This window comes from Pyrgilauda ruficollis, unplaced genomic scaffold, assembly GCF_017590135.1.
Source record: "Pyrgilauda ruficollis isolate IOZ18807 unplaced genomic scaffold, ASM1759013v1 scaffold44, whole genome shotgun sequence".
NCBI classification, from domain to species: Eukaryota; Metazoa; Chordata; class Aves; order Passeriformes; family Passeridae; genus Pyrgilauda; species Pyrgilauda ruficollis.
Genome location: NW_024525934.1, coordinates 2711902 through 2724382, shown reverse-complemented (window position 1 = coordinate 2724382; position 12481 = coordinate 2711902). Strand labels below are relative to the sequence as shown.

At 40.7% G+C, this 12481-nt stretch overlaps 1 protein-coding gene across 5 annotated transcripts in view; it reads right to left on the bottom strand.

Annotated features, from left to right (window-relative positions):
* The window catches only part of FARP1 (FERM, ARH/RhoGEF and pleckstrin domain protein 1), a 202596-nt gene that overhangs the window by 66382 nt on the left and 123733 nt on the right, over window positions 1-12481 (bottom strand). For all 5 annotated transcript variants that reach the window (XR_005956037.1, XM_041478251.1, XM_041478250.1 and 2 more), the window contains exon 3: window positions 3084-3188. Coding sequence is in view for 4 of the 5 variants with exons in the window: in XM_041478251.1 (XP_041334185.1) it covers window positions 3084-3188 (105 nt within the window). In the remaining variant the exon portion in view is untranslated. The remainder of the gene's footprint in view (window positions 1-3083; window positions 3189-12481) is intronic.

The following is a 12481-nucleotide window of genomic DNA, read 5'->3' as shown; positions in this document are numbered from 1 at the left end:
CATGTACATAATCTGCAACAAAGGTCAGGGACTTTGCCAAGTATAATGAGAGGGGAAAAAGAAACCTCGAATATGAAATAGCCAATTTACAAGATTATGAGAATAATGTCTTTTACTTGATGCCAAAAACAAAGAAACAAAACACAAAAACCCCCAAACAACAAACAAACCCACAAAACACCCACCAAAAACAACCAAACCAAACCAAACCAAACCAAAACCAAAAACAAAACCACAAAAACCCCCCTCTCTTCTCCATAGAGGTAGTTCTGGTACAGCATGAGCACACAAGTGCACCATTCCTCTCTCTACTTTCCCAGCCATCCTACAAGCAAGTCATAACATCCTTAAAAAGACTGCTGGATAGTGCAAATCCATGTACTGAATGCATGTAGTGAGAAAGGTGGGGCAAAATGACAACATCATCACTACGGCCAAACCCAAGCAATCAAACCTGCATCGTGCAGCTCCCACACTGTACCTAAACACCATCCATCTGACACTGGTTTATAAACCAGAAAGGAAAACTAATGCAAGAACTTAATTAAGATTAATGTTTTTCATTTTCCCCAGAACTACAAGGCTAGATTATTTATTTGTTAAACAAAGGCTGGCATTCCATGATGGTGACCAGATTTCAGCAGCTGGAGAACTGGGGCAGACATCAAGTGTGATGAAACTCTGTGAAACCCCAGGCTTGGCCACAGTGCCTCGTTTTTCTCCTTGTCCCAGCAGGAAGTGGAGCACTCAGACCCTCCACAATCATCTCCCATGCAGATCTTGTCTGCTCCAAGCATGGCACGCTTGAATGTGCACAGCTCCCAGGCAATTTGACATACCACTGTCAATATGTCAGATATGAGATCTGGAGCCTTGCATGTTGAAATAAACACAGCCAAATTGTGAATATATGACTTCACATGCATATGATTACATCCAAACAATATGCTCTAAATATTTATTTTTCCTTTTACATTTCACTCTACACTGGAAAAGCAACTCCTTCTCTTCAGATGATATGAATATAAAATATGCATGTGTGGCTTATTTCTCAGACATACCATTAACTGCAGGTTTTTTTACTTGCACAATGCTTGAGTTCTACATTATGGCCTTTATGAAGCTCAGAAATGTTTAAACCCCATGGGAACATTCACCTCAATTGAATCATATAAACTGGTTACAATAATTTAAGTGTAAATAATACTCTCAGAGTGCTGCTCCACATTGAAACAACAATTCATAATCAAATCTTCTGCTTCAGATTTTCTGTGAGTTGCTTTCGGGTGGTTGAAGGCATTAATTCCACTGAATTTCACCATTCTCGGGGCACAGCTGACTAGATATGGGCAAGGTTTGCGGAGCTCCCCATTTTTCAGAAGCAAAGACTGGACCGACCAGCAAGAACACGGACTGGTACTCTCAGATATTTGGCTGGTACTTCCCTTTGCAAGAGCAGGGGCCAGATGAGTTACCATGCTCAGTGCATGGAAGCATTTTCCTTCAGGTCAAACTGGCACTGTGCTTCGGGGGGTTTGTCCACCTTCCTCTTCCTCAGAGCCCCGCATCCCCCACTGTGATTGTCTGGACCAATTTGCAGCCAGTCAATTCCTGCCACCATGAGGGCCTCAGGCAGCAGCAGCACCTCAATCTCTCCTGTGTTCTGCCTCCAGCAAATAAACCACTTTGTTTTCACAAGACTGAAAACTGTTAGTTTACTTCAGGTCTCTGAGCAAAATGCAGACAGTCATCTATTTAAAACTTAATGACCTGTGAAGTAGAGAAGGTTGATCAAATGACCTTCTCTATTTTCTAGAAATCTAAAAGGCAACTGTATACACAAAAGATGTTAGGATTTGTTTCAGTTTTACATACACACATCAATAATTCCAGAATGCCATTATTAACACAGCTACATGGACCCTCTGCTGCAATGCTACTACACAGTTCCACTGCTGAGTGAAGTTACATTAAGCTCTCAAGTTACCTCAAGCATTAGCCAAGGGTATCTGGCAGAATGCTAACCCTTCTAGTGAAGTGTGCTTCATGTAATTCCAGCAGCACACCGTGAAGCAGATCCCTTCTAAAGATTGACATCCATTTAAAAAAGCATCCTGTTTAACTATAGTTAGCCTAGAACACTATGATCACTAGCTTTCTGTTTTAATGTCTATTGTCTAATGCCTGCACTAAGGCATGACAGACAAGACTCCTACTGTTCATTTCACCAAGAAATATTGCTCCTTATGCATATTTTAGCTAGATGGAAAGAACATAGATGTGTTTTGTTTTTACTTATCAACTGGCCAAAATCCTCTCTTTCAGGTCATCCAGGCTACTGGTGCAAAAGTCACCTAACAGGCATGAAATCCAATGTACATCAGAATGTACTAGGAAAGCAATCCAGGTAACTAGCACCCATGCTAGTAGGTTACATGGTAAGTCTAAAATAAAACAAACTTCAAAAAGAAAGTCATTAAAGACTAAGAAGTCATCAGCCTATGGCATTCTCTGGTACATGATATGGGCAGTGCAACGCCTGAACTGATCTCAGATTCCTGAGTGTCAGGACCAGGACACCGCCTGTACCACACAGCTCCCCAGAAAGGACTCCCATCCATTTCTGGGGGCGTTCTTGGAATTGCTTTCCTTTTTATTAACCTTGCAATATTTTATCTAACCCTTTTCTTACTCCATAATGTTTTTCATGACACAATCATTGCAACTTTTCTATCAGCAAAGAAAGTTTATTTCTGCACTCCAAATCAAGCAGGACTATAAAATCAAGAGCTGAGGCCTTGACAGTCCAGCCTTGGCTTCTGCACAGCAACTTAGAAAAACAAAACACTTTCCCAGCTTGTGTCTGAATTAGCCATTACTTTCAATGCAGATAAAATTTTACAGGAATAATCAGGTTTTAAAAACATTTCTTCAACTCCACTAGGCAAGAACAATTATTTTTTAGAAGTCCCTTCCCCTTTTGAAGACTGAGGATTAAATATATCTTACAAGTAAGGAGCAGAAGGAGAGAAAACAGTGTGCATGCAGATGAAAACCAGCTGAAAACAAATCCTTTTACATACCATCATCTTTTTATGATCTGGAAATTCAAGGCCAAAATAGTCGCCTTCAACAAGGTTGAGGTGGCTGCAAACAGCATCATGCAAAACTTTCCCTGGAGCTCTTTGCTGTAAGAAGAAAACAAAACCTAGGGTTACAAAGATGCTTTTAATTAGTGGCAGAAAAATTATTATGCTAAGAAATTATTCAGCAAACAACACTGCCAAAACTGTTTACAAAACCAGTGGATATTACAACCATACCCAAGGGCAGCTGACAATAATTAAATTAGTTTTAAAGCTAAAGACTAATATCCATCCATCCATGCATGGCAGCTCCGAATCCATCTTTAGTGCATTTTTATTTTTTGAGGGAAAAGTACTGTGAAATAGAAGAGGGGGACTTGGGATACAGTTTTCTTATGTCTACCAAGGCTAATTTCTGCTATGAATTTTTATTTTATCCCATGGCCCTTCAAGTGATGTCAGGTGGTGCGTGTACGTCTGCGTACAACACAGTGAAACCAGGATGTTCACCTGTCACACAAAACACCAAGGACTGAGGGTTTGCTGGGTGCTGCTTGATATGCAACAGGCTCAAGCCCTGGGTTCTGACTTCATATGGGCTTATCCCAAGCTGCCTGCTGGGAGGCACTGAGGCTGCTCCAGGCCTGTCTGTGCTACCCTGGCACAGCTGGCAAGTAATTCAGAGGAGTCAAACACACTGAAAGCCTTCCCTCTATAAAGACCAGATGTTCGAGCCCAATATTAGCTCCCAGAGCCACTACTCTGCTGATTGTAAGGATTCTTTTCATCAGCCCATCCATTAAATCCACACCTGCAGAAAATACTACAAATTACAGTTCACCAGCAAGTCTTCAGCAAAAACCCGTCTCTGTATAAAAAGGCCAATCACTGAAATCAAATATTTTTGTTCGTTGGACAAATGCACCTATTTTAACTCAAGAGGCACTGAAACATAGGTCTACACTCACTTCAGAACAAATAATAACCCATTAAATTGCACAAACCCTTCTGTTACAAGAGAACAATCACATCCTGGACTTGCACTCTACCTATAGATTGGCTCCCTCCCTTTCAGCCCAGTAAATAACAGAGTAAAACGAAACAGCAGTAACCAAGTGAAGAAAAGACAACCATTACAGGTGGATAGACCAGCTTGAGCCCAGTCCCTGGCATCTCCAGGCAATGCCCAGACCAACAGCCTACTTGAGAGTGGGCAGCTGCTCAATCCCACCCCCTTCCAAAAGTATCATAATGCAGTCTGGTCTCTGTTTCACTGGGATACCAAAAAATAGCACTGGGATACCAAAAAATAAAGACAGGCTTTTTCCACCTAGGGTAATACTCAAGGTGGGAAAAGCATCTTTCCAAAGGTAATTTATCTAACATTCTCTAATATGAACCATGAAAAGTACATAAGCAGTAGTCAGGCTTACACCAGAGAAATTGAAGTGATGATGTTTTTCTACGGAAAGCACATTTTCTAGGATGTATGTGCCACCAGAGCAGCACTGTCACCCTGGTCATTCAGGACACAATGACTGAACCCTTCAATGCTAGCTGGTTTTGAAAGTCTGAAGGGAAGAGCCAAGCTCACTTCTCCAAAAACCTGCTGAACAGGTTTTTACCCAACATATTCCCAGTGCTCCTGAGCCACCAGGAAGCAATATTCACTCAAGCTATTAACTGTTTGTTAGTATTTGTTGTAGCAAACATTAGCCTCATGAATACTGTCAAAAAAACCCATAAAGAACAATCACTGATAAAAGTACTAATTTTTTTAAGCATTCACCATAACCTTGCAGTAACTGAAGTAATTCAGAGTAAAATGCCAAGAGGATGCAAAGAAGGAAGGGAAAAAAAGACTTCTGTTTTTACAGATAGAGCACTTTTGATCTGACACAATGGCATCCAAAGTAAGTCTCAAGTGCAAGTATATTTGAATACACTCCATGTTCTCCAGCTTCACTAAAGCAAAAGCATTCCCAGTGCTCACCACCCAGCCTGCACTGACCATTGTGCCTTGTATGTCAGCTCTAACAGAAAGCTTCCCACACCTTCCACTCCAGCCATCACTGTACACAGGCACAAAAAACACACACCGTCTCAATGAAAGGGCTTCCTGCTAAGGGTGCTTCACTGGAGGCAACACAAGAATATTAAACACATTAGACTGAGTGTAAGAATGATATTTTTTACTGCTCTGAAAACACAACTACAAATCATTTTAGAAGTAAATACTCCTGCTTGCAGAGTAGTCTCAGGTTTTCACAGCTTGGCTGGAGCTGCTAGAGAGAGGAAGAATGGGTTTATCAGTCATCCTCACAGCAAGAAGCCTTCCTACTCCTCTGCACAACCAGAGGAATGGTAACATACAAGTCAGCGTGTGCGTACATATCTCTAGCTAAAGTATTTGATGGACTTCTGTCTGAGAAAGACTAAACTTCATCTTTCCTCACAGGAAAAGGAAGTGTCTCTGTGTGGAGATTTTTGACTAACAGGGGAAAAGGCAGAGAGCCCACCTGCATTACCACACCACTCAAGGTTAGCTGAGAAGAGCACAGCTGTCTGATCTCAGACCATGAGTAAAAGCTTCTGATCAAAACCTGCTGAGTATTTTCATAAAGGCTTTTTTCTTATAGGCATTTAAACAATTAAACAGCAGTCTTGCTGTATTTATGTCACTTGGCATTTTCTCTGGAGTATGCCTCAATAAAATCAAATGCTTCTTACTCTAGTATTTGTAAATATTATTATTCTAAACTCATCTTATCTTTGATCAGTGTATCTCAAAATAAAATCTGACAGTTCCCTCAAAGGAAATGCTGCACATTTAAAATCTGCTGAGATTTAGAGTCTGATGAAACTCTGGTCTTGCAGAACCAGAAGGAGAAGCGCAACATCCACAAAAGCAGGAACGCATAAGGTTTCAGAGAGATCTTGATTCAGCGTAGTTCCATGACATCCCTACTAAAAAATTTAAACACAATAAATTAAAAGCTCAGTCCACTGGGTATGGAAGCAAACCAGGAGTCACTGAGTGCACAGTAAACACGAGCTGACAGAGGGAGCATTCAGGAATGAGTGCGCCACACCAATGACATCATCTGAAGTCAACAGTTGTGCCTGACTTCAGCGTGGTTACAAGGCCTTGGAGAAAACACAAGTTTTCCACAGAACTGGAAGGCATTTTCCAACCATGAAGCATGGCCCTACTGCCATGTCTCACACAGCAAGTTCTAGGCAAGCTTCACTGGCTCCTGCTCCACAGCCCCATGGCAGCATCTGCATAAGCCAGAGCCCGGCTGCTTTCCCTGCTCCATGCTGGCACCAGTCTGCTCCGTGGGGGTCACTGACACAGAAGCATGGAAGCAATGAAGGTTGGTGGCAAGAGTATACCTCCAGACCACTTGCTGCCACAGACACCACCACCCTGTGAGGCAGCAAGGGAAAGGGACCAGGAGGGCATGGTGTCCTGATGGAATACAGCTGGGGGAAGGTCACACGCAGTCCCAGGAGCTGGGAAGCACCTGCAGCAGGTGGCAGTCCCCTGCTCCTGCTTCTGTTGACAGCCAGGTTCCTGTACAATCAATGAAAAAATACTGCAGCTCCAGGGAGCAACTCTTCCCACCCCAAATGAGCCATCTGAGCACACCGCCAGGGAACTTCTCCTGAGCAATACAGCTGTATCTTTTACCCTGACATCTGTTTGAACCATCTAAGATAAGGCGAGCCCCAGCCAGACTGATATACCAGAGAATTACTATTTTTCTCCTGATGTGGCATTTACTTACACCAAAATAATATTAGAAATTCATTCCAACAAAAGAAGAAGATCACTGAGTTCCAGCTACACATTCTTATTCCTTAATGCATTTTGAACCGGTCTTTCATTTAGCTCTGTGAAATCACATTTTAAAAGTAGCTTTACATTTTTAGGGAACGTGAAGTTCTAAATTATGAATAATGTGCATCATCACATTTAGCTGCTAGCTATAAAGGTACCCAGTCAAACTAGCCTGCATTACACATTATATATTCAATATTTTGCTGTCTCCTCATTATCTCAGTTCTACTCAATTCAGCCTCACTCTACTTCCACCAAATTCAAAACAGTATATTGCTTATGATCTTCCAATGGTGAATATTTTAATAGGTTCAACAATTCTTCCCTGTTCTAGCAAACACCAATCCTTTCAAAAAAATATCCCTCTACATACTTGTTTAGACCATTCTTTGACACAGACTGCAACCCATTTTGTTTTTAAAAACCCCCAGAAAGTACATGGCTATATCTGATAGCCATCATACAAGATATCCAAAGCTTTAAAAGAAGCAGGTTAGGACATATTACACCACCTCCCACAGTTAATTCAGCAATTATTTCACTAATTATGTACAGAAAAATAAGTATATATGTTTATGGTCAAATAGAGGTTTTACCATGTTTTATCTGTTCAGCGAAATAATCTCCAATCCCAGCCTGAACAAGATCTTTGATTGAAAGGTTTTGTTTATTTGTTTGTTTTTACATTACGGAGCAGCAATACCAGCTTAAAAGAACCAAATAAAATAAACTCTTTCTTCTGAACATGGAAAAATGTATGTCTGATTTCTGGTTGAAGTAAGAAATAGTTTCATGTGGAAACACAGACTACTCTGTTCTCCTTCTCTTCTTCAAAACTACTGCGAATGGGTCAGAAAGAAGTTTGTGTTGTTTTGGGTTTTAATTACACTTGCTTGTACTTGCTTTTGCTCATAGGAGAGAAAATAATTCCTTTATGCTCATCTTAAAGAAAAAGGTACGTTTATAATTCACACCTGCCACCGCATAAAGGCAGGCGTTTCTTCCACAGACGCCCTCTTCCTATCACATTCTGGGTGCTCAAATGGTCTAAAATGAAATGTGAAATTTGATCATGCTAAATATTTTACAAACACTTAGGTACTACATGGCACAAACGTTAAGCAGAAGGTTTAAAATGTATTTGGTCTTTCAGGGTTAATGACCAAAAAAAATCCCTTCTACTGATCAGCCTTTTATCAGATCAGCCTTTTATCAGATTGCCAAATTATTTTTATACTCCAGTTTAACAACACCATTGAACGGCATGATTGTGAAAACTTCACTCGGTAACTTCATTAGTATTTCTGAAGTCATACACTGTTGTAATCACTACTAAAAATAACAACCCCACGCTCTTAATCGTACAACTTTCTCAGTTATTTGAAACTGTTAAAAAGGATGTACGTGTCTACAGTTTTGAAATGAAAGAAAACGAACCAAGAATTGTTCATGATAAGCAAATAGTATAAAAATAACCTCACAGATGAGATTGAGCAGAGGGTCCTTAAACAAATAACTGTCAGAAATTTATACTTCAAAGAAGGCTCAAAAACTAGTCACAGGAGAACAGTGCTGTCAGCATCTGAAGACAAATTTCATATTTTAAATAGTTCTCCTTACTGGCCTAAAATGAAATGCGTAATTCACATTTAGCAAAACTCTATTTCCCGAAAGGTGGGATTAAAGGCAAGAAGAACTGGTCTGAGTGTTGTTGCTCTGGACCTAATACTGCCAAGACACTTGAAGACCCTGTGCCCTTCTTCTCCTCTCCTCCCTTTTGAAGCGTAGGTGTTAATCCTACAGGAAGGATTAGATGACTATAAAAATAGCATTAGACCACCAAGATAGCTCTCACACCTGGGCTTACTAGTTTTTACCTGGCTGTTCAGCTTAGAGTGGGTAGTTGAGAAGTGTTGGAAGAAGTGTGATTCATCCCTCCTACATACCGGGCCAAAGAACAGCACCGAAGTGACACCTTTGAACAGAGCAGCCACACACTCCCACCACTGCTTTCAAGCAGTGGACCTGCAGCCACCAGGTATGCATCCCATTTGAAAAGAGGCTGCAGAAGAGGCAGATTTTTATGATAACCTAAAGGCACCTTGTTCCTTTGAAGATATTTTCCATTTGAATGTAGTTGAGGGCTCCACTCCTGGCACGTATCCCACATGCTTTTGCACAGACTGTGCACATACCATCAAAGGGCGGATTGAGGCCAGAAGCAGGAACAGAATAAGTCTCTTATGCTGCCGTAAAAACAGGCGATTGATCATCTGCTGTGTGTGTACAATGAGACTATTTAGTGTTCTTTTCTTTCAAGATTTTAGTAGACTGCTTTTACACTCACCACATAAGCTGTATTCCCTTAATGCCAGTGGCTGCCTTCCACAGTCTCTGATGTACACTTTTACGCTTTGGTCAGTTTTGGTGGTGGTGGTGGCACCTTTTTTCAAACAGCATGATTTTAAGATAGGGTAGTTTTTACTTCAGGTATCTTACTGCCCTTAAAAAAAATGCAGCTGAAAAGTTAAACTTTCACACCCCACCCCCCCCTCCCCCCCATCAACTATGACAAACTTCAACAACAATTCTTTCAGGAATTTCTTTGCTAACCAAAAATCAACACAGTAAACAATTAGTGAGGCAAAGAGTGCAAAGAGAAGGGGTTTAATAACCCTCTCATTTGCTTGAATTTCTGGCATGGTCTCCAAAAGAAAACTGCAGTTTTCTATATTTGAAACATGGATTTGTTATTGTAACCGTGGTCTTGGATTTCTAATCATGACAAACTGGTTTATGTCAAAATATTTTCTAAAATAGGCAGAAGCAGAAGGACTGCTCTTGCTACACCTTAAACTCTCTTCCAATGCCCAAAAATCAAATTCAGTAGAATAGTCAACAGTAAAATTTAGGTGAACAGTAAATACTAAATACTCCACTTTAACAGTTAAATGCTATAGAAGAAAAAAGAAAAATATTATCTAGCAAAGCTAATGAGAAGTTTTATGATGAGGCTATTTTCACTACTGCTTGGTTAAGCTTTCTCTTATAGCAGAGTCAGACTAATACAAAATTCAGCTGCAGTAAATCCTCAGGTAACTGCACATCTCCATAATTACAGTACAGTAAAGCTATGGAATTGGAGCCTCTGCTTGCTCTATTTTCACTTGGCTCATAAAAATGAAGTTTTGCACCTTAATGGGCAAACACCACCCACACTGTAGTTATTATATATGCCATTCCAATGTGTATGAGAGGACACAAAAATGGAGGAGAGATGGGCTGGGCACCTTCAGACTGAGCTTTTCACATCACAAACCAACATGTCATCTCCAGGTGTAATCCTCCAATAATTTGATTTCTTTGCAGTTCTTACAAATGCAAACTGATATTAATACTGATTTTATTTGCCATCTTTCAGTTATTCAAATTTCTAGTGGACAAGACGTTTGTTACTGCAGAATCAGCAGCAGCCACCACAAAGATAGTGGAGCACTTTGTAAAGAAGAAAGAGGAAGAAAGGGGCAGATTCTTGGAGCCTGGAGAACTTCCTCCTCAGGTAGCTGTAGGGACAAAATTCCACAGAATTTGTTTCACACATTCATCTCTGTTTCATCAATGCCAAAGAAAAACTGAAACTCACTGGCTAAACACCACAAACCATATAAACCAAAAATATTCAGCTTTTGGCCACAATAGTCTAAGGACACATCTGTTTATTACAAAATGTTACTCATGGTGTTACTTCATGATTAGTTTCCTGGTTCACTGGTTCCTTTGGCTCTGTTTACAGCATTTTAACTAGCTGGCATCTAACTCTCAGAAAGTAGGACTGATCTTGTATTAACTTTTCTGTACTGATTTTACAAGAGTCTACATTTCACACATATGCAACTAAAATTCACTTTATCAATTTAAAAGTAGTGCTCTGATCACATCTGCTTATGAATTCAACTGGAAAACTTCATTGTTATTGCCTAAAAATCCTCTAAGAAGTTGTCCCAATGGAGCCAACACATCCTTTCCCATGAAATGTGAATGCAGATCTCAGTAATGCCAAAAAAAAACCCCTAAATCCAAATCCAGGTCTCTGCAGAAGCTAAATAGTTCTCCTGGAAAAAAACAAACCCTGTTTCTTGTAGTACAGCCATAACGTCCTTGAGATAGGTGTGAAACATTTGTGGGAAATCAGCAGTGGCAGAGCAAGTCTTTTAAATAACTGTTTAAGGCTGCAAAATTTCACACACCAACAATTAAATTCTTAGACTTCCAGTGGGAAACTCTTGGCAGCACCACTGTTACTAAAATTACTTTCCTTGAACATCATTAAAATGCACAGTGTGGACAAGAAAAATGAGGCATTAAAAGAACAATGAGAAAACTTACTAAAAATATGTCATCTTATTTCTTAAATTAGCTCCTTTAAATGCTGAGTCATCTCTGCCTAATTTTACTAGCAAAACTAAAAGTGGTTTGTGGCTGTTCTTCATCCCCTTAGCAAGGCAACCACCCACTGCTGGAAGTGACTATTTGCCTTTCTGAGGAGTATCATCCACGTGATGTATTCCAGCCTCAGAGCCTTGACACTGCATGGTGATGACCTGCAAAAACCAGAGCCAGCCCATTACAAATTTAAGAATCTGGTGTGAGTTGCAGGGCAGATGCATTAAACAGTGCTTTCCTCATGATCTGAAACCACAACTTTGCATATCAGCAGTTAAGAAAGGCAAAAGGCAACAATACTTTTGTGCTACACGGCTTTTTTAAAACCAGGTGCACACTAAAAATTCTTCACTGAAAAGCTGTGTCTAGTTCAGAGGGGCAATAAGGGAGGGAGTCACAGCAAAGCCATTCCAGCTAGGACACCAAAACCCTTAGTGGAGACACAGGGAGGCCAGCAGGTATATCTCTAACAAAGACTACCTGTGAATTATCTATGTTTAATTGACAGCCAAGAGTGTAACTGGGCAGATGTCTCCATCTGGCATGAGCTGCACCTCCACCACGAGGCTCTGCCCGCAGGGATATGCCTGCCAGCATTCTGCAGCACAAGGATGCCCACAAAACAAGCCCAGCATGTGCACTGTGGGCACTGGCTCCAGAAAACACACCACAAGATTTGTTTTCAGAAACTAGATGGGAGTTTGATGTGAAGCTGATAGAACCTCATTTTTCAGAACGTTTTCTTTATGGAAAGCTGTTTTACTAAAGCTGAACTCTGGAACCAAGCATATACCTGTCAAATAAATGTTGATATTACTTTCTCTCCCTGCAAGCAAAAAACTGAATGAGTTTAACCCCCGGCCCTGGCACTATTTAGTGGCACACTGTGCTCGTTGTTTCTTGGGAAGAGCTGCAACTGGGGCTCAGAACACTCATTAAAAATACCTCAGATTGAATTTCATAGCCCACAACTTTTGAAAAGGAATATAATGGCACCATTCAGTGCTTTTAGAGTAATTCAGCAGTGTAGCAGCCAGCGCATAATTGGGGATAGAAAACCCAAACTCTGTGACACTCCTCACCCCCTGCCTCCCACTTTTACAACTCC